The 22,644-nt window shown below is 45.8% G+C and overlaps 1 protein-coding gene across 1 annotated transcript; it reads left to right on the top strand.

The window, feature by feature from the left end:
- The first annotated feature begins 2,246 nt into the window (after positions 1 to 2,246).
- LOC144100383 (uncharacterized) lies at positions 2,247 to 22,157 on the top strand. The gene is made up of 5 exons (XM_077633349.1): positions 2,247 to 2,440; positions 9,521 to 9,758; positions 15,422 to 15,788; positions 17,299 to 17,458; positions 21,751 to 22,157. The coding sequence occupies exons 2-5, from the start codon at positions 9,523 to 9,525 to the stop codon at positions 21,915 to 21,917; spliced, it is 930 nt and encodes a 309-aa protein (XP_077489475.1). The 5' UTR covers positions 2,247 to 2,440; positions 9,521 to 9,522; the 3' UTR covers positions 21,918 to 22,157.
- The last annotated feature ends 487 nt before the right edge of the window (positions 22,158 to 22,644 follow it).

The following is a 22,644-nucleotide window of genomic DNA, read 5'->3' as shown; positions in this document are numbered from 1 at the left end:
TAGGGCGATTCAGGTCCCTGCTGCAAAACATACTCGTTTTAATCGAGGATAAAGACCTTGTGTTCTCTTTTTCCTTTATTTTAATTTTAAATTTTTTCTCTTCGTCTTCATTCAATTTACATTTAGTTTATGCCCTTCTTCTTTTACCGCAATTTCTCACGAACCCTTGGCTTGCGCATAACCCCGCCCCCTTTTCTTTCATGCTTTCTCTGAACTCGCCCTCATGTTTTCTCTTTTTTTCTATCTTTTTATTAATTTTTATCGGTATTTCTTTCCGCCGTGCCGGCCAATTTTTCATCTCAGTTTTTCCGGTCAACGCAGGCAGTCACACCAGGATACCTGTCGCAGCTAGACACACAGCCTTTGAAGCCCTCGCTCCATATCTCTCGACGCTCCGCAGCTCTGATCCCTCTCTGCTGAGCTGGCCTTTTTCTTTTCACAGTTTCTGAGGTCAACCAGTCGACCAACTTTAGTAGCCATCATGCCTGGACAGGATTCAGCCTCCCGATCCCACACTATTATTTACACTTCCCACCTTCCTCCCTCTCACCGGGCCTTCCTCCTCGGAGTGATGACCCTATTTAAACTCCGCCAACGATGAACGCTTTGCTCAGACGTAGACAAGTCCTCTAGTCGAAACGTTGCCAAGCACCATAGAGTTTTGCCTCCTTTGTACACTTTGTGATTACTTTTCTAGCGTTGAATGATAGTCTCGTGAATACCAATGAGCAGTGCGCAAACAAAAAAAAAAGGGAGGGAGGGTCGCCAGGCAAGATAATGGCAGGTTCTTGCAGGAGTCGAAAAAAGTGGCTAGGAAACTCGAGAGCTTGAAAGTCTGTAATCCCAAATACGGAATAAAACTGCCAGAGCTACAAAAACTACTCAACAGGCGTAAGGTAATCGGCATAAGGAAATGGAGAGAACCGAGCATGCTCTAAAGAATGGAAGTGGCCTAAAGCCGTTAAGAGGAAAGTAGGCATGTCGAAAAAGACGTATGAGCTAAGAGAGAAAGAGGGCAATGCCATTGCCAATGTCGAAAAAACAGTTAACGTACAGGACTTTTCACAGTTATGTTTTGCACAGAACTACTTAGAAGCGAGAATAATCAATAGAGTAAACTGCAGGGCTAGTTGGTTCATAATGCACAGGTGGTGGGAACAAGAACAATGAGGCACAAACAAAACACCGGTGTGTGTGCGTGTGCCTCCGTAAATTGGTGAATAACTCAAAACATGGTAGTAACTTTTTTATTTTGCAAGTTGATTTAAAAAAAAATGTCTACGTTTTCATGAAGACGTGAATTGGCAGGTCTTTCATGAATTTGTGAGGCAAAATATTCCATATTTGAATGGCTAAAGGGAAAAATAAGAATTTATATCTCGTGCATCCCGCTGCGATTGGTCTAATGCGCCTTTTATGGTTCAATCTTCGCGTACAATGAGAGTGTGCCTTGATACACTCATTTTTATCAATTTCGGTCCAACCGTTGTAAAGAAGAATAATAAATTCCACCGAATCGACGAGTCTCCGACTAGCAAGGGCACGGATACGCGTTTGTGCTCGCAGGGATATTGCAATGGCATGACGCGTATAGCAGAAAAAAAAAACAGAACGAATTGTCTTATTTTGGATTCTTTCTAGATTTTTTTTTAGTGTGGTACGGTTGATGAAGGCTCCAATGATGCTACTGAATTGAGTTGAGTTGAGTTCAGGTGTTGAATGCTACAGGTGGGGTTAGCCTTGCTTTATCTGCCACCAATTGCTCCACCGCAGCGTGCCATCTATATTAATAATGTCCTAAAGCCTGTCGCATCTACCCCGCTATGCGCACAGTCTCTTATAATAGCACATATTCTCTCTCGCAGTCACCATCTATGCACACAATTAATCAATGATGCTGCTGCACTCCAGGCGGCTCGCATGCCTATTCAATCTGCCGAGCTTACTCTGCTCATATTTGACACTCGTACGATAGGATAGCCGCACGCATCATATGTCCTTTCAGAGGCAGAGAAAAAACGCGGGCGCAGTTTACGCGCAGTGATAATGGGGCTGTAGACATATTTTTTACTGCACATGTTCGAGGACATCCATCCGTTTCCTGCACGATGGATCCCCACAGCGTCCTGAAAACAAGAGTTCAGTTAAACAGCAGGCCCCGCATTGAGTTCCTCCAGCTTTTCAACTCTGTATTGCTGGGTAACGTGCCTCACGTCCGGTCCCTTTTTGCTTTATTTTGTGGTTCCGATGGTTTAACATCAACGCCAGTTGTACATCCCGGCGTTGTGACTCTCAGGAGAGACGTATATATCTGGGCGTCTGCATCGGCGGCTCTACTTGTTCGAAGCAGAACTTTGCACGAGGTAGAACTCAAGGCAAAGACGTTGTGCCAACTTGCTGTTCCGTCTGTGAGAAAAATTATTTTCCGCCTGTGAAAAAGGTGAGACTTTTTGGAGTGATCCCAAGGTGCTTCGTGCAGATGCTATCCTGGAAACGTTTTCCGGACTTTAATTGCAAGCAGCGCAGCCTAGCGCAAGGTAGTAGTAGCGATGCTAGTTACTGTACAAGTGGAGTTAGTCGTAGCAGTAATGTTGTCACCAGTAAGTGTAATAGTAATAGTAGCCGTAGCAGCAGCTGCCACATGGGCATTCCTCATCAAAGCAAATAAACAAGACATCTAAGTGAAGACTCTATCCTAGGGCCGCAGTCACACCGGCTACCTTCTCCACCTGCTTAGCAGTAGTGTCGGAATGGAATCAATCGGTAGATTATTCTTTTTTGTAGAGGAGGATGAGACGTGGAACGGCGATGAATGGTCACCTCATATTGCCGTACGATTCCGATGATAGACAAGTACTCGCGTAGTTGCAGTTTAAAGGGGGCAATCAAGACCTATACGTGCTCACATTTCTGTTGTAGCTAGTAAACTCGGCTAGCAGACAGCGAATCTTGTGTTCCTTGTGTATATTAGTCTAGTATAAGTTGTCGCCATAAACACAGAAAGTTGGACAAGTTGATTATATTACATGGTTGAAAACGAGCGTAGAAAGACAAACGAATGCAGAAAAAAACACAAGAGGAAGCACTGACTTGCAGTTGAAGCTTTATTCGAAACCGAACACGTATAAATATGAAACAAAAGCTAAAAAAACGTCAAGCGCAGCAATCGACGCACGAATGAATCGGCACTCACTAGGTGTTGGAAAAGACCCGAAGCACTTTAACAAATCGTTGAAACCCAAGTAAGGCTAGATAGGGAATTTTATTTTTTAGCCTCCTCACTAGGGATCAAAGCATAGTTTTAGTAGTTCGGACCTTTTTTAGTGGAATTGCATAATTGGCAATTCACGACTTTGCATTCACAGATGCCTGGGAGTCCTCAAAACCTTCCTTGCGCAGTGGTTCAGCGGTTAAGCGATGCGCCATGTTCCTGAGATGGCAGGTGCTGCCACTACCCAAGCAGCACAGGTAATTGACCTAATACTGGAACCGTATTGGCAAAAGCCGGCCCTACAAAGGACCACGATGGGGCCATCCTTTTGCAATATTGGGTCGATTACCTGCGCTGCTTGGGCAGTGGGGCTCGTGCGACGCAGATTGCTCTGCCCGAGCAACCTTACGAGACCAATTATTAGTTGAACTGCCATCTGCTATGGTGGTCTGTTGGCTCACAATCCGGTGGGCAAGTTGTGATGATATCAAGAGGTCACGTTACCTGGGGGGTTCCACCTAGGGTTGCTTAGTCGGGGATTTTTTGTTCACAACGACGACGCCAACGACGACGGATGTTACGCAGAACGGGAGCCTTTACGCTGTTGCGTTAAAATATGGGGATTGTTTCTTCTTACAGCAATAAAATTCCCCTTTCACCGAGGACAGCAACTGTGCCAAGTAGGGAATTGAAGACGTTGTACGCTTTAAACGAAAGTCAGCAGCATCAAGTAAACTTTTGCTGCCACCATCGACTCGCAAAATTATACCTAAAGCAAAAGAATATTCTTGAGAAAGCTTGGTAGCTAATACAGTTTTCAAAAGTTTGTGCTGAAATTGCACACGAACAGTGGGCGGATTACACTTAGAGCCTGAAAATTGGAGGGGACACTTTTTTTTTCAAGCGATGTTTATTGCCTCAGGGCGTAAAGGTTACGACATGAGAGATGAGTAAGATGCTAAAATAAATGAAAAATGGTGGGCTGATCTAATGAAATCAAGTAGTGAAATATGATAGGGGCCCTGTGTCCAGGCAATATAGGAATCCGGGTTGTCCGGTAGAGACCCACCGCCGCCACGTGCAGAATTCTCGTCGGCTTCAGCGCCGGGTGAACCCACAACAGGTGGTGGATATCCGCCTCACAGTCTCTGATCTTGCAGACTGGACATTGATGGGACACTTAAACTCCGCCTTAAGTGTATGCCGCGTTGGCGCAATGGTTTAATTCCAATAGATGCAGAAGGTCGTTTTCTACATTCATAAATCCCTGGGAGTCCTCATACCTCTCCTGGCTCAGTGGGCCTTGTGCGGCCCTGGTTGCTCTTTCGCAGAGACCAATCGTTATATTTGCCTGTCACCTGCCACGATGGAAAGTTTGCTCACTATCCGGTGGACAGGTTGTGGTGACGCCACAAGGTCATGTGACCTAGGTGGCCCACCTGCCTCCTAGGTTGCTCTCAGAGGACCGCCTGCCGGAGCCATGCTTGTGATTTTTCGCTCGCATCGCCGACGCCAACAACACCGAAAATGTCGACACCAGATTTTCTGGTGAACGGGTTCTTTGAAGCTGTCACGTCATTTAGGGCAAGTAGTAGATGGATGCTGAAAGCATACCAAGCGGAGGTTTGAGGCAGAATAGGATGCCGCAAAGAATGCAATAATGGCGCTGAAGTGGAGCACTGTCAAACTGAACCACGGAAAGAATCATGGTCCGGGTCCCTTTCTCCACCGCATTAATGAAAGAACTGCTGACTGTTTAGCACTGCTAAACACGAAATACTGTGCGAAAGCAGGTTTTTGACACTAACGCCATGCTCTTCAAACTGCAATTGAAGGTGTGTTTCCTTTCCTTTCGTGACTTGAGTACAGATAAGGATGATGATGATGAATGTTTATGGCACAAGGGCATCTGAGGCCAAAGAGTGCCGTCGCATGAGGTTGTTCCTTCTACTCAAGGTGCGGTCAAGGACCCATTTCTCAAGCATTTCACCCTCTAGAAGCCGAGCACCAGGCAGGGGGAAAGCTTGTACCCATGGTATCACCGATGGGTACCCGGCGGCACTGGGGATCGAATCCCGCACCTTCCGCATGCGAGGTGGATGCTCAAACGACCACGCCACTGCTGCGGTTCCGAGCACAGATGACAGCTGATGCAGACGACGACGTGCAGTGCATAGCGCGAGAGCGTGTTGCAGTTTAACACTATGCCTGATCGTCTGAGGCATTAGCATAGTGCTCTCATGCAGTGGCCAGCGAAGCTGATCTGTTCGCGCCGCCACCGATTCGGAACCCAGTCGCGGCAATATTTATTGTAGCGTAAGCTACACTGGCCGAGGTTAAGCAGTTTCGCGTGGCTCCTGGATAGCCGTGCTGCGCATGCGCGAGGAACAGTGACGTCGCACGGCGCACAATTGGCGCGCCGGAGCCGCCGCCGCGCGCGCCTCGTCGGTCTGCGCATTCTCTGGAAACCGCACCACGTGACCAACCACGTGACCGACCACGTGGCCAACCATGTGGTCAGACCCCCGCACACTCACTGAATAAAAGAGACCCTGTGTTGAAGCTGGAAATCGAACGTTTGACGTTTGAGGCGGAGACGCTACCACTCCGCCAAAACGGCTCGAGGTTTAACTGTGAATAAAGGCGCATGTAGTGAACGCGCGCCTCTCATATATTAACTCTTCCGAACCACATGTAGCGGCGCTTACGCTACGTATATCGTGGCCTAACAGGGTTAGGCCATCATCAATTTTTTATTTCTCCCGCTTGGCCAAGGTCACCCTCATTGACACTCTCGTTTATTTCTCGGCATTTCGCGCATCACGTGACCAACTTCAAAGGCTTCAGCACACACCGACATTTTCCAGGTTATGAGGCTAGCAGTGCTTCCACACTTGGGAAATCCGAGTGACGAATGCATCGAATAAGCAGGTCTGGCAGGCGGCCTGATCCTGGCAACCTCAGACTGCACACGCACCTCTGTACACAACTCCCTATATCTTTACGCCAATTAGTCCGAGCTACTCCGAAGCAAGTCACCAAGGCGGCCGTCATACCCGTAAAGCAGCGAGGGTGTTAAGTATCTCTGGCTTCGTACAGGCCTCCATTCTAACTTTAGCACTAGAACTTGCGCAGTCAGGCTAGCCTCGCAGACCTGTTTCAGGAACAATGGCGGTAATAGGGCTTTGTTAAATTAGGATGACGAAGGAAGGAAAGGAAGCGGGCAAGCACTATGCATTTACTGGTTTAGCTGAGTGACGAGAAAAGCTTGTAGGAAACATGATCGACGTGGATGCAGCTGGCAACATAGCGGAATTGTATAGCATGAACGAGAAACCGGCAGTTATTGTTCACAAGTTCGCTCTTAAGTGAGCACGAAGCTGCACTACACCCGCTCGCGCCTGGTTGACGGGAAAACAGCAGGGGCTCGCTAGAGGGGCACGCATGGGTAAAAGGGGCCATATAGAGCCCAACCCTGTCTCTTTCCACATTCGCAAGCCACCGAAGCTTGACATGTACTACAAATTTTTCCACTCCGTCTAGCTTCGATCGTTCCCGACGTCCCCAGCTGGGTCGCCATCCGTCTCTCGTGTTCTCTCCTCACACGGCGTGGCTGTTGCCAGTTTTAAGAGCAGGCGCATCTTCCACGGACTTTCTTTCCTCCACAGAAAATGTGCACTCAGGGATGTTATTGATAAGAAAGGATTACTTGGCTCATACGCTATGTGCACGGAAACTGTCCACAGGAAGTGTCCACAATTCATATCCACTCAGATAACTCGGTTACCCGGTTGTAACTCAGTTGTAATTCGGCTTCCTCTTCGAAGCAAAGCATCATTAAAACAGCATGAAAAAATGAGGGGGGGGGGCACTTAAGCTCCGCCTTAACGATATGACGCGATAGTGTTAATAAGTTAATACCCATACATGCGGGACTGGTTATTCTCAACTTCACATTCGTAAGTCCCTGGGAGTCCTCATACCATTCCTTGCGCAGTAGTGCAGCGGTTAAGCGATGCACCACCGCACTGCGATGGCAGGTGCTGCCACCGGCGAATCTTGTGCGGCTCATGTTGCTCCTCCCGAACGACATCTCGCGATCAACCATTAGTTTAACTGCCAGCTGCCGAGGTGGTTAGCTTGCTCACAATCCGGTGGGTACGTTGTGATCGCCCCACAAGGTCGCGCGACTTAGGTTGCCTGTCCGGGCGTGGCTGCCTGGGCCACGCTACACCGTCGCATTTACGGCTCACTACGCCGACGCCGACAACGACGAGGGCGGATTTTCTGCGTAAGAGGGCCTTTAGAGCCATTGCGTTAAAAATGACGGTCGATTTCCGCAGTGAGCCCAAATGCTAATAGGTGCGCTAGCAGGCTAGCAGTTCGGTTTTCATTCAGCTTTCGGTTCGAGCCTCGGTTTTAAAGGTTCTGTACATTCATAGATCGCTGGTAGTCCTCATACCACTCCTGACGTATTGATGTAGCGGTTAAGCGATGCGCCACTGGCCTGGGATGCTGATCCAGATGCTCTTCCGAGACCTAGATTGCTCTTCGGGAGCGAACCCTCGCGTCCAATCATGAATTCAACAGCTACCTGCCGCTGTGGGCAGGTTATGATGACTTCAAAAGGTCAAGTGACCTTGTGGCGTCGCCTAAGGTTGTGCAAAACCCGATGGCCACACATAGGGAACGCACGAACTGACTGACAAACAACGGCTTTTCGGCTGAGTGGAAGCCTTAGTGCTAGCGCACTAAAAATACTGGATATATTACTCAACTGCTCCAGAGAAGGTTGTGTTCTAAATGACGGCGCGCCTACAAATCACGAGCCTAGCACGCTCATAAGATAATAAATCAGGAATTTAAGGTAAGTGTTCAGTTACCGGAAAGGTAGAAGTCGGCCTCGAGTGAAACGATTTGAACAAGCGACCGTGTTCGCTATAACATTTTTTCCAGTGCTCAGGTTTTTGACCCATAACATTTTCCGGTGTTCTGGAGCGCGTTGCCTTATTTCATTGGAGGAAGGCAAAATGACATTCTGCGGATTTCCTGGCGACCAGACATACAAACTGGAAGGCACAAAACCTATTTCGATGTTCAGTTTTTAGTTTTATGTCCTTCATGTGACTGCATCACGGCGAATCGTGAAGAGATGCCGTTTTACAGCTCACGAGTGAAGGTTAACTAGCGCATGTCACTATGCCACACCTGAATCAGCGGTTTTTAGCGCCGGCCACTAGGTGGCGCGGAATGATGTGAAGTTGCGGATAACCTGCTTGTTATGTGAGCGTACACAACTATATTGCCATGCTTTCCAGCTTCCTCTGTAAAACTTGACTAAAAGACCCGAAGTGTACTATCCACCTTTCAGCGGTTTCTGAGGCAAGTAGACAATTCGGCTAGTGTCATGCATTAACCCGGTGGACGGCAGTACGACTTGATACGCAGGTCATGAAGGAACTGCCTTGAAATATGCCACAGTACTGACACTCCTGCCAACGCAGAGGGTGGAGTTCATAACGAAGTTCGGAAGACGTGACAACTCAAGTATGATCTTGGATGGCTTAGCCAGTGACGGTGACAAGAACATTATTAAACCCTCAGGGGTTCCCCCGTCCAGGTTGTGCTTAGAGGCGACCTTGCATTGTAAGCGGAAATATAGTGGAAACAGGCAGCCACTTCCTGAGGAATATGCTCGTGGTCTTGAACACTTCGAATACACGTATGTTCAAAGGACTTGTAGCACACGCTAGAGCAGCTAATATATTTGCACTTCTCGTTCTGGTCATAGTGTGGGGGAAAAAGAGATTGTTCTTCCCGAGAAACGTGCTCCTTGACTTCAGCATTCCAAGAACACGGGTCGGGGGAATAATTTAAAAGTTTGTGGGCTGATAAATTCCAAATATTTGCACTCACACTACTTGAGAAAAATAACGGTTCAGTTTATTCGCAACTTTCATACCCAACAATTATGGATAAAAGCATTCTTGAACGCCTTAGAGTTTACGAGCGCATTTTTGATATTTTTTAAGATTTCACTATGACATTCAACACATCCACAGGTCTCCCGTCAGTTGGCTCGAATTTTTTTGCTATTAACGTTTTAGCTATCGTCAAGATCGTTCCATAATGGTTTTCTATGGCAGTTTTAAATGCTCGATGTGAGCGATGAAAACACTATAAAACAAAGATTTTGCTGCATGTAGAAAGAATGGACCGTTACCTTCAGTATTGATACACCAGTACCTTACAGTTTTCCAATATTCAAAATTTTTTTCCCCACGAAAATTGAACACGTTTTTCTTTCAGCCATGGCGAGCACACACGACAACAAAGCAGCCGCAGCTCGGAGTTCCGATATGTTCGGCGTCGAGAACTGCGTCGAGACGTACGACATGGCACTGGAACCTACGGCACCTCCCATGGTTGCGATACTGGAGGCCTTCGAGCCGACGTTCCTAAACGCCAACGACATCAAACGCGAGTTCGGTGCGGAAAGTTCGAGAGAGAGGCGCCAGTTTATCGACGTCGGCTGCGGGTCTGGAAGGTAAAGTTGAATATAATTTCAAAAATGCAGAAATTCTCGGTTTTAAGTATATATATGGTAAAGAAAAAACCGTTACGTAGCCAGCGCGGCGCAGGGTGGGCATCTTGCCATCGTGGTTTATCCATTTTTCTTCGACCCTGGCGGTCCACGAACGAAATCATCTGGTAAAATTTACTCGTCTTCGGGATTTTTACATTCAGGAAACTAAAAATCAGGCGCAGTTATTGAGATCTATCTTTCATGCGGAAATCAAATTTATGTCACTGCACGTTAAAGATCCCCAGGTGGTCGAAATTATACCGGAGCCCTCCACTACGGCACCTATTTCTTTCTTTCTTTCATTCTTTCTTTCTTTCTTTCTTTCTTTCTTTCTTCCTTTCCCTCTTTCTTCCTTTCTTTCTTTCTTTTTTCTTTCTTTCTTCCTTTCTTTCTTTCTTTCTTTCTTTCTTTCTTCCTTTCTTTCTTTCTTTCTTTCTTTCACTAACTCCTTTACCCTTCCCTTACGGCGCGGTTCAGGTGTCCAACGATATATGAGACAGATATTGTGCCATTTCCTTTCCCCCCAAAACGAATTATTATTATTATTATTATTATTATTATTATTATTATTATTATTATTATTATTATTATTATTATTATTATTATTATTAACTGCGATAAGTTCTAAACCTGCGCTGAAACAGCAAAACTGAAAATTATTCAGCCACCGGCGAGTGCACCTGCACGACCATTCAAATTTCAGGTCGTTCTGCCTGCAGGTGCAATACAAATGGCGGTCTCGCCGTACGTCTCCCTTAAGTCTTGCAGCGGCCATTATTGTTCGCATTCAAAATTATGTAGACAAGTGCACTGTGTACAGGAATGTGAGCAGTGGGCGTACTTTTGCGAGGATAAATGAAATTGAAATAAGGGCGTAGGCACTCATTACAATCCATCCGAAGTAATTAGCAAAGCGCAGTCATTAAGCTGCTGATGAGAGTTATCCGGCTTGCAGAGAAATATTGCAGTTCAATTAGACATTTTTCCTGGCACAAGGATTGAACCCGGGACCACTACCTGTCCTGTGCAGTCACTAAATCAAATGAGCCAACTAGTGCTTTCATTTTATTACTGAACTAAGCTATCCTCAGAGGATAGCAGAGGCAGGGAAGCGACATTAGGTTTGCTACCCTGTACTGGGCATCTCTTTTTTGCCATGTAACTTAAAATAGGATTTTTTTTTCTGAGAACCAATATCAGCGCAAATGAAAGCTCTTGTTTTCGTTGGTTCCATATCGTAATAAATTTACACTGCGTTATACAACTCATACAAAAGCACTTTGAAGCTTTCTCCCAGAAATAACCATCTCCTTCTGTTATGAGTTTTTTATTAAACAAAATTGTAACAGCCAACAAGTAATCAATGATCACAAAATCCACAACTATCACTGAAACCCAGGATTAGAAGCAGCATATTTGGCCAAGTTTGTAACCAACAATACTTAGTACAACGGAAATCAGTTATCATTTTCCTCGGGTGTTCGTAAACATTTAGGCTCCATGCTGAGACGCTTTTAAGCAAGAATCATGTCACGTGATACCACTTCCAGGGGTTGTCTTCTTTCATATTCAAGGTATACGGTTATAAAACGCGCGAGATGTCGCTGGCTAGTTGGCCACCAATTCGATTTTTAAACGTTTCTTGTCAAGCGCGGCTAGAATGTCCGCTAACGTGAAGTAGAGTTGAAATAAGAGATTCATTCCTCAGCAGCATTCACCTAACTGCATCCATTAGGCAGTAAGTATGACACAGGGCTAATCCGACCTATACATTACAACAAGCTCCACCTCAAGCTTACGAATAAAATGAAATTAAGGCTCTGCGTCTATACCCAAGGGTTTTCCCTTAAGCGCTGCAATGAAGGAACGCGGCTGGGGTGTTCAGCTGCTGAACGCAATGACCCAAGTGTCCAATCCCGACTGAGGCGGTCGCATTGCTATGCAGGTGAAATGTAAAAGCGCCAGTCTACTGAAGGTTGGCGTTACCTACACAATAAGGAACTCCAGCTGTTCGAAGTTTTTCCGGAGAACTGAAGTACAGCGTCTCTCATAGCCCTTTGCAACCGTTGGACACGAATCCCAGAAACCACAACAAGTTTATTTACCTCTTTAGAGTCTGCACCGCACGCGATACGTCGGGCATTTCAAGGTTCAGGATGACCCGCCGGTCAACCCATTGAGTGAAGCAGGATGAAAGGTGTCTGAAAATCACTGCAATCTTTCTTTGGGGCTACTTTTTACCTTCAAAACCTATTAGCGGGCTGGAAGTTTTAGTTCAGCGCGGCGTAGCCTTCTTAGAGTAGGTAGTCTGCAGACCTGAAATTGGGCTCATTCTGAATATACATTCCTTTTCTTAAGGACGCTCTGGAGCTTGATTCAGTTCGTTGTCGCAACAACGAATCTAGCGGATGTTATTTCCAGCGAGGCCTATGAATGGCGACGCAGCTGTCTCATAACCTGTCCTTTGGAGCGAGTTGAGCACATCCGCCACGTTTTATTTGGAACGCATCCTGTACAACCTCACACTCTAACGGCTGTGCACCTACATGGGGCCAGCGATTTCCCGTACTTTCAAACATTTAAAATATCAGCTTTTTGCAAGGGCACATATTTTGAGAAGAGTATTGCTCGAATTGAAATAATTCCTGATATTTCTTTGTTCGGAAGAATTAATTTTCTCGAGGATTTGGAAGCTTAAAAAGATACCCGGGAGACGCCCGAGTCACTTCTGTGCAGACCGCTTCAAATGCTTAAAAGTCAACAAACGAGGAGCAGCTTCACGGCGCTTGCCAACGTTAACCCTTCTACAGGAGGAGTTGTCTTTGTGTTGTCTTTGCACAGACGTAGAAAAGTGCTTTAGTCGAAACGATGGCCAGCGACCTGAGACTTTCCCTCCTTTTTTCACATCGTGCTGTCAAGAAATCCATCTCAAAACCCTACCTCTACCATGGAGTGCACTGATGTGCTATGCAAAAATAGGGACCCCATGTTCAAGTTGAAAAAATCTACTTCAGTTTTGTGAGGAAGTATTACAAGTACAATATTAATGGCGAACAACATTTACGTCGTCTCGATTTAAGTTTAAAACTCCAGTTCACGGCAAGCATCGAAGTGCGGTCCTTTTGCAAAGGTTCTATGAATTCAGTAAGATTTTTTTACGTTTGGAGAAACGGTCACAACATAGTGACTGCTGCAAATCTTCATCTGAGATATATGTTAATTTTGAACAAAGACTTAAAGATTAAAAAATTTAGAGATAATGAACTTTAGTTTCCGGACTCACAGGCCTTGTTCGGCAGAAGCCAACTCTTTTCTAGGTTACTTGTTAAAGTGTTCACAACAGCCAGAACCCACAGCCAGAGTCCGATTTTCATGCAGTAAGACGATTTCATCGGTTGCCCAATACTTAAAGAGAGCGCAACAAAGCGGAAATTTGAAATTGTTTATTTCCCGTTGAAATGCTATCTGTGTAATCGAACAACAACGCATGTTCACGTAATATAGCGTTCAGTTTGTAAGTACCACATTTAAAAATCTTTATAATATGCAAAGCTGAGCGATAATGATGGACTATTCAAATAGGAAATCTAAATCTCTTTCTAAACAATAACTACTGTTTCGCCTGAGTGTATCTTTGTAAGTGTATTAATCGATATTAGTTTGTTGGCAGCCAAGAAAAAGCATTTCTCTGTGAACATGCACTGAGCACGGATGTTTGGAAGTGGAGCTTGTTGTAAAAAACTACGATTTCGCCTCAACAGTGCCTCTGTAGTAATAATTGAAGGCAAAACTGAATTGACTGAAAGATCCGCACGTAGGTTGCGGGTACGCTATCACAATATTGGACTAAATACCAGTCATGCGGTGTAACTCAAATCCGCACTTTTTCAGGTTCCGGTGTACAATTCGTAGATTTTCCCATCAAAGCAGGGTGCTGAAATGGATTGTCATAGGACGGGACCAAGTTGCCCGCACAGCATAATTCAAAAGCTTGTAATTGCACTTTATTTCTCCGAGAAGATTGGAGCAGTCATTCCTAACTACACCCCACCACAGATTTGAAAGAAACCCTGCGTCCATATATGGAGGCAAAACGCTAAGGCGCCCGTGTGCTGTGCGATGTCAGTGCACCTTAAAGATCCCCAGGTGGTCGAAATTATTCCGGAGAACACTACGGCACCTCTTTCTTCCTTTCTTCTTTCACTCCCTCCTTTATCCCTTCCCTTACGGCGCGGTTCAGGTGTCCAACGATATATGAGACAGATGCTGCGCCATTTCCTTCCCCCAAAACCAATTATTATTATTATTATTATTATTATTATTATTATTATTATTATATTACTATATTACTGCGTCCATCTTTCATTAGGGGATATGGAGAAAGGCGCCGTTTGCATAAATATCCTGCCAGCTTATAATATTCCCCAGAAAGGTACTCTAGCTTTAATACAGTTGTCTGATGTAGCAAGAAAAAAAAGCGTACAGGTAAGCAGCGATAGAAACACCCTTACAGGCCTTAATTCCAAATTTAGCTGTAATGAAACTCTGTATGTTAGAAGATTATTAGTTAGAAACACTTGTTTCTCAGAAACGTCGCACGGAATTATTTTCATTTCAATATAAAAAGTGAGAATTATCCTGGATGGCGGCCAGCAACAGACCTCATACCACGATATGCTTCCAGGGACTCCAACGGTACAGCTTCAAAGGTAAAAAAGTGCCATCATGTTGTGAAACAAATTTAAATATCCAAATGAGCACTTCGTGTAAAACGACAGCTACGCGAAGGGAAAACAGTTTAGGCAGTATACGGCTGCAAAGTCGATTTAGAGGATATCCTCTCTAAGTGCTTCTTTATCACCATTGAAACACGATGTTTAGCACTTTTTTCTCATTATAGTATGTTGCTATATGTTGGCAGCGGAATAGCGCAGGATACTCCGTTTAAAGTGTTGTTTCAATGGTGAGAAACTGAGACAAGATGCGCATGAAACAAGCATGTCCCTCTTCTTTGCAAGGTTTTTCTTGCTTTATCTCCGGCACATTTTTTTCCATCTGACCTCTTTAAACTTCGCCAATTGGACATAATAATAATAATAATAATAATAATAATAATAATAATAATAATAATAATAATAATAATAATAATAATAATAATAATAATAATAATAATAATAATAATAATAATAATTGTTTTTTTGGGGGGAAAGGAAATGGCGCAGTATCTGTCTCATATATCTTTGGACACCTGAACCGCGCCGTAAGGGAAGGGATAAAGCAGGGACTGAAAGAAGAAAGGAAGAATAGGTGCTGTAGTGGAGGGCTCCGGAATAATTTCGACCACCTGGGGATCTTCAATGTGCACTGACATCGCACAGCACACGGGCGCTTTATCGCTTTGCCTCCATAAAAACGCAGCCGCCGCGGTCGGGTTCGAACCCGGGAACTCCGGATCAGTAGTCGAGCGCCCTAACCACTGAGCCACCGCGGCGGAGGGACATTCTGCTCAAATCTATTATTCTTAACTATTTATTTGATTTAGCTTTCAGGCATATGCACAGACTATTAAAGTAATTTATTGCTAAACCCCCCCGAACATTGTCTCGGAACTTCTACATTCGCAGCTTCACCTTGAAGTATTTGCTCCCTCGTCTACCCACCTGGTGCGAGCGACTTGTGGGGGCCGACATCTCGGAGGCCATGCTGAAATTCGCGCGGGAAAAACGCGCGGATCCGCGGATAGACTACAAGGCTTTGGACCTCGTTTCTCAAGATGACGTTGCGAAGTTTGTACGCGAGGAAGGCCATTTTCAGCGGGTCTATTCGTTCCTGGCTCTGCACTGGATGACAGATCAGCGCCATGCGATGAAAAACATCGAAACGCTCATGGCAAACGGTGGAGAGTGCCTCCTGGTCTTTTCCAGCAAGTTGGACGTGCACGACATCTTCACTGCCGTAAAAAGTTCTCCCCGTTGGAGCAAGTACTCCCACGTAAGTAAGGGAGACAGATTCCTAATGGGACGCCGCTCTCCTGACGCCATATTAAAATGCAGGGTGTAGCTCCGAAGACTTTAGACAATTCTTAAAAATAGGCTCTTGGAGTTTGGAGAGTGCTTTTTGCGCCATATCACTGAGAGCGGTGTAGTATGTGCATCAGAATATAACGAAGACGTGCTAGATACCAGGTTTTGTTAACTCATTCTGCATAGTTAAGTTTTTAACTTTTATGGTTGGGCTCCTTGACAACTCAGAGGCGTGTAGTTCAGCGTAATTAATATACTTCTCAGTTTTTAAAATTTAAGAAACGCTGTTACCTTCGGCGCTCTGGCACAACAAAATTTGACTATTTCGACGAGTTACGTGCACCGGAAAGGTTGCTTTGCCTGCAAGCTTCTCGAACGCGCATGCATATTGGCGCGATGTAGCTAAAATTTGTTGGGTCACAGCGCCGAGGGTAAGAGCCTTTTCGAAACTTTAAAAATTTGTATGAATATTAATAGCGGTGACCATTTGGAAATGATTGGTAGTGATGCAGAGCCTCACGGAACTCGGGCAGGAAAATATCCTAATATTTTCCACCTTGCAAAAGCTCCGTATACTGTGAAATTTGCCTCCTTGTGGGTCAGCGTGATAATCTATGGAATTCAGCATCTCCTCTGTGTCCAATTAGGTTTGTCGCCCATAAGAACGACAAGCGACTGAGGCCACATGACACAAAAAGGACCGAATAATTGGCGCAATAATAATTGGTTGTTTTTTTGGGGAAAGGAAATGGCGCAGTATCTGCCTCATATATCGTTGGACACCTGAACCGCGCCGTAAGGGAAGGGATAAAGGAGGGAGTGAAAGAAGAAAGGAAGGAAGAGGTGCCGTAGTGTAGGCCTCCGGAATAATTTCGACCGCCTGGGGATCTTTAACGTGCACTGACATCGATCAGCGCACGGGCGCCTTTGCGTTTTGCCTCCATCGAAACGCAGCCGCGCCGGTCGGGTTCGAACCCGGGAACTCCGGATCAGTAGTCGAGTGCGCTAACCACTGGGCCACCGCGGCAGGCCAAATTGCTTTTGCGCCCTCTGTCCCCTTGTCATAGTGGGCGATGGACTCGTGACAAACTATTTCGTTGCCGCTATTTCTTCCCTTTTTCTCGCATGTTCCCTCCCCACGTGTAGGGTAGTCTACTGAGCATCGCCTGGGTAACCTCCCTGCCTTTCTGTTTCTTTCTCTCTCTCTGTTTTAGAGACTAAGCAGGCTTACTCAATTATTTATTACTTTCGACGGTAACTAACCACTTACTACTTCGCCTCCGCCTAAAAGCGTGGCTAGGAGAACCTTTAGGAGTTTTGTCGCGATGACTCCAGTAGCTAATCAGGGCTTAGAAGCAGTTCCGGCTTCCCAACATTATCGGCAAACGTACTACTCATTTCACTGAGAACGGCTCGCCTTTTGTCGTTGTGTTCCGAATCTATTCAAAGCTCGCGCCGTTTTGTGCTGCCTCCCGCAGGTTTTTGACGGCCTTCTGCCTGAAACGAGCGCCCTGGACAACACCGTAGCCTTGAGAAGCTACGCCACCGACTTGGTCCGCGCTACAAACTTGATTCCGCTCGCCTGCGAGGTAGTCCACACCACTGCCACCATTGGACTCGACATGAATGCGGCTGCAGGTGGGTATTTATAACAGGAACACGGAGCGAACGTTTTTCTCGAAAAGCTGCACTAGGCTGGCTAAAACAGTCATCGCGTAGGCCGGAGAACGACCTTCATACCAACCAAGGATAGCAGTGTAGGACCATATGCGGTACAGTTGTGGTGTCGAACACTTGACCCCTGACCTTGACCAATGACCTTTAGTTGACCTTTGGCATTGGGTGACCTTTTGGGTTGACCTTTGACCTTAAGAACATCCGATGGGGTGTCGTAAGACCATGTGATTCCACGTCATAGCCACGTGGTCGTGTGGGTGTATATAGAACGGCAGTCACGAGCGTGTACCGGAGATGCCACGGACGAGCCTCAGACGCTTAGCAAGCGTGCTTGCTTTTCGCTGAATTCCAGGGTTCGCCAGGTTAAGTCAGTGCCAGTTGTTCATCTTAGCCCAAAGCTCATTGCATAAACACGTGTTGGAAGATGCTGCAGGCCAGAGTGGCGTGTACTTGCAACTTCGAAATGAACTTACAACCCAAGAAAGGTGAAAACGAGAGAGCAGCGATTCAAGTCCGTGGGACAGCTTTTTTTTTTATTCGCAAAGCCCGGATTGCATATAGACGACAGATCACTTGCTGCTGATGTCATGAAAGGCGGAAAAGCTCAAAGTATTAATGTCGGGTGCATTAGCAACTAAAGAGTAGCGGAATTTAGACTAGAATAATACAAAAATCGCAATCATGAACGAACAACTACAAGCAAAGATTGGTGGCGAAGTCTATGTATAGAACAAACCGAATTGTGACGTAAGCAGTGTGCGGTGGGGCTGCTGTCGCCGGCTGGGATTCACAGATTGGGGGGGGGGGGGGTGCGGACAACTCTTACGAATGCCTGGAAGAAAAAGATCTTGAAGTATTGAATAATATCTTAATGCGGGATAGTCGGTTGGTCACCATGGAAAGTAGCCACTCAAAAGAAACGGGGACTAAGATCTCGAAACATGGGCATGGTAGTTCTATATCACCGGAAGCAACGGAAACATGGTCGGCAGTTCAGCGGTTGTCCTGCCGTCCATTTTTCTACATCTTCGTCCCTGTTTCTATTGCGCTGTCACTTTCCGTGATCTTAAAGTAGTTTACTCATTTGTCAGTCCTCCTATCAGATAGCCCTTTCGTTAACCCAACCGATTAAATATTGTAAAGACCTGCGCTTGTTTGAAAAGTTATTTCAAAGCTCATGTATGTCTAAAGCACCACGATACGTGCGTACCATTGTTACCCCTGGGTGAGGGTGCTGGATCGGGAACTCGGCCCATAGAAGGCGTGAAAGCAACCTTCTAAACTTATTTTCTCGTTTCACAGTGCACCTCTAAAGGCGGGGGTTCATTATCTTCTGCCGAGTATTTTTTAAGAGCCTCAAAAAGTGTTCAACGTCATTTCGAAGATATCTTTTTAAAATGTAAACTGAATGCGAGTTGTGATGCCGAGCTTATCCTCATAACTCCCAGGCGCTAAATCAGCTGCGTTTTTCTCCGAATTGCACAAGCTTCTTGCGTAGTTGGAGATCCGCCGCGTGAGCTAGATTGTGCTAGCAAAGGAGATCGTCCAGATCAGACAGCCTAAGCTGCTCTAGGTAGGAGGCAGTTCTTAAACAACACAACAGATACATTTAGTTGGACTTACGCAGTGAGCTTGCGCACGCAACGACGCGGCGGGTAACAAATGCGCATGCGCAGAACGCAACGTATCTAGCCGCAAGTTGCGGACGCGCGCCCGCTATAAAGCATAGCGTAGCGTACGCAACGTGGGACACTACATGCTGCGTAGAGAACATGGCGGCGACCGTCTCGGAATAAATACATGCAGCCGCTGGATTCCCTTACGCAATAGCTCTCTCAAATGGTAGCGGTTCGCTTTTATTTCGCCTACTCTTGCCCACACGTACCGGCGTAAGCGATAACTAGCCGCTGTTTTTCAAATAATTTGGCGATTTTCATGCTTCTAGACCTAAGTAAATGCGGCGTGTTTTCTTCGTAGCATAGACCCCTGGCGAAGCAGTTTTCTAGCTTTTAGTCAGTTCTTACATATTCTCCGGTTTACGTAGTTTTTCTTCTTGGAACAAAAAAAAAAGGTTCGCAATGCACTCACTTTAGTTATAAGTAATCACGGAGGAAAATTTCTTCAACCGAGCTTTGATGTGCTTTGACGTCTTGTCACTAGATGGCGCTACTGTTTACGCGTGCGATAAAAGGACGCTACGGCACGGCCAACTAAAAGTGTCGTGTTTACACTATTCACAGCGTAGGCAACACACTAAGAGATGCGTACGCAAGCTTACGGCGTACGCCAAATCTAAAAGTGTCTAATAAGAGTACAGCGCACTCCAGCCGACGACGGCGTAGAAGGTACCCGGGCCGTCTTCTATGTCAGAGTACGCCCCCTATGCTTGTATTGGCGCTGCGCCCCGCCAGGTGCCTCCACAGTCGCTGCTGAGCTCAGCGCCACCAGTGGCCAGTTTTGCATCCCTCAATGGGTTGCTCTGCCGCCGCAATAGACGATTCAAAGCGCACATGGCATCCGTTGCCTGCGCGCCGCCAACTATAGCAGCGGGGCTTCAGCCGGTTAATGGACTGACAAGTTTTTTCGAGATGGAAACTTGACTAAAGGCGTCAAACTTCTTAAATCCGGCGATGTCCTTGACGTGGCAGAACTTGCGACTGACAAAGGGAGTAAGATAGCGGCGCCTGCTGCCACAGGCCGATGACAAACGAGCCACGGGAAAAGAAGCAACGGGGTTATTATTCTGTCCCATTTTATTGCTCCGTTCTAACGAACACATCATAAGAAGAAAGCAGCCTTTTACAGTTCCTCGTGAAAACTGGAAAGTGGGATCGGAATAATTACACAGACTGATGATAAGGAGAGCGTAGCTGGGCTGACGAAGGAGTTGAATATAGGCAACGTTTTCTCCGTTCGCGGTTTCCAGCTTCCAGTGTCGCGTAAGAAAGGGGTTAAACTTGATCCCCTGCGATTTTCTATCAGTGCTGTTGTAGGCATCAACACAGCAGCTTAGGTCACTCCTTTTAGAGTCCATAGGGGCTTGAAATAAACTGCACGGCGAACGGAAAGATGCTGCTCAACTAAGTTCCACACACGCCGAGTTCCCGTCGTCTTTCCAATCCGGATGCGCATGCCACCACTATAAAAACGGGCGCGTCGCCACGGAGTGAAATGCGCATAGTGCCTGTAGACTCTATTGGTCGATATGATAAAAGATGAATGAAATAAGAAAGAAAATCCGGAATGAAAATTTATTAAGCGCTGAAACGTTGCGCGAAAGCAGCAAACTCCAGATATTAAGAAATTCACCTGATAAGACAGCGTAAACACAAAGAAACACACGAGCTCATGCAATTTGCTACGACCCTTCCGCTAATGTCAAGTTGCCGTTTCTCTCGTTTGTATAGCTATAGTTACGGGTGCTACTAACCACAGAGGAAGAAAACGTTAAAACAAGTGGCACGTTAATGTTTTCAAGATCTGACGTAAAGAAATAACAGTCAGGCCCATGTGACGTCTCCTGGAAGCTATTATAGGCCGCGATCCGCTCTCAGCCTCAAATGACGCAGACCTTGGCGTGTCCGGAAAGAGACACTCGAAATGGTGCCATTTCGAGAGGGCAGGGCAAGGGAAGGCCAGTCGCAAGACGTAATGCCCTCTCCTAATCGTTGTATGTTTTCTTTATCCATGGTGCTGAAACAGCTGTCTCCCAGGCGAGCGATTTTTCCGCCTAATATAATCTCGCGACTGAGCTAGAGGACCTTGCCTGTCTAAGACTGTTCGGTTTGAAAGCTAGGCACGCAACCGCATATCAACTACAATAGTCGCATAATTAAGATTTTTCTTTATTGTTTTGTTCCTTACTTTCAGCACAGAAAACTAAGTAGGTTTGTCCACGAAAAGTTCTCACATTGTCGTACAAAATAAATACTGCCGCGAAGGACTTGAAGGGAAATTGTCTAAGGTGTAGTCCATGCGGCACATTGCCTTCTTAGTAAATGGTAACATGTGATTAGATTACGTATACAGGGAAACAGTAAACTTTTTCTGCATGTATGAGCCGGATGAAAGATTGGCGAGAGTGTCGTGCGGAAAGTGCGCACCGGAGAGCTCACATCTTCTTTTCTTCACTTTCGCTTCGTGGAAATAGACGCTGCTCTGTGCAGCACTGCCCGATTAACGAAAAAAACAATGCTCATATAACAGCGCAACGACAATTAAGCAGTTCTTTCCTTTTCTCCGCTTCCTTTCAGACTTCTTCACTCTTCTGAACCCTGTTTACAAGCTGCTTAACGAAGACGAGAAAGCAGAGCTGCAGAAATTCACACTCGACGTAATCGAAGACGTCAGGAAGCGCTATGCCTCCAGTGGGAGCAGTCGCGACTTTCTTGTAATCCATGCCTACAAGCCGAAAAATTAAATAACTGCAATTTCTTGGGACGAGAGAGATGCAAACCCGAGGATTACGATAAAAAATAGATTGATAAAGTGACAGTTTCTACCAAATTGGTCGTTTAATTACTGTGTGCCCGCCTTAAGTGGTCGCTGTGATTTTGAATGAATCTTTTTTGCAGCGAACACACACAGGCTTCGAATATTGCACCAACGCGAAGGTGCTGGGCTATCAGTGGTAATGTACGAGACGAAATAAACGAAATAACTGCACTCTATCTTTTTACGGCGTATAGTTGTATTGCAACATAGAAGATTGTCAACATCGATGGAACCTGAGTTTCTATGGTGTCGAAATTGTCATCTTGCTTTCAAATTGAAAAAAAAAAATTGTGGCTCCAGTCCACGCTGTGCAGGTGGCCGGACAGCCAAGCTGTAAAACGACACCCAATTAGCCATTGCGACGTCACTTGAAAATTCACACGCGTGGCTCTACAAAGAGGGAAACCAGAGACAAGTGAAATGTGCTTAATTACCATTTATTACCTGACAACGGCATTCACGACTGTTTTTTGATCAGTATGATACACACTGAGATTTTCAGTCCTTACTGCAGAGATATTCTTTGCTAAGGTTAAATCAACGAATGAACCATGAATGGTGGTTGCTTGAGTTGCATTGATGAAACCGTGTTCCCAATGTTCACATGTGCATTATCATCCTTCATGTCGTTTTGATGCTTGTTTTGTGTTTGT

The sequence above is a fragment of the Amblyomma americanum genome, chromosome 8 (assembly GCF_052857255.1).
Source record: "Amblyomma americanum isolate KBUSLIRL-KWMA chromosome 8, ASM5285725v1, whole genome shotgun sequence".
Taxonomy (NCBI): Eukaryota; Metazoa; Arthropoda; class Arachnida; order Ixodida; family Ixodidae; genus Amblyomma; species Amblyomma americanum.
This window is presented reverse-complemented; position numbering and strand designations above follow the sequence as displayed.

Bases quoted from the DNA above. Each gene is read 5' to 3' on its own strand.
- LOC144100383 (XM_077633349.1), top strand. From the start codon at position 9,523: ATGGCGAGCACACACGACAACAAAGCAGCCGCAGCTCGGAGTTCCGAT. The intron at 15,789-17,298 runs GTAAGTAAGGGA...TGCCTCCCGCAG, and splicing joins GTTGGAGCAAGTACTCCCAC to GTTTTTGACGGCCTTCTGCC. The intron at 17,459-21,750 runs GTGGGTATTTAT...GCTTCCTTTCAG, and splicing joins CGACATGAATGCGGCTGCAG to ACTTCTTCACTCTTCTGAAC.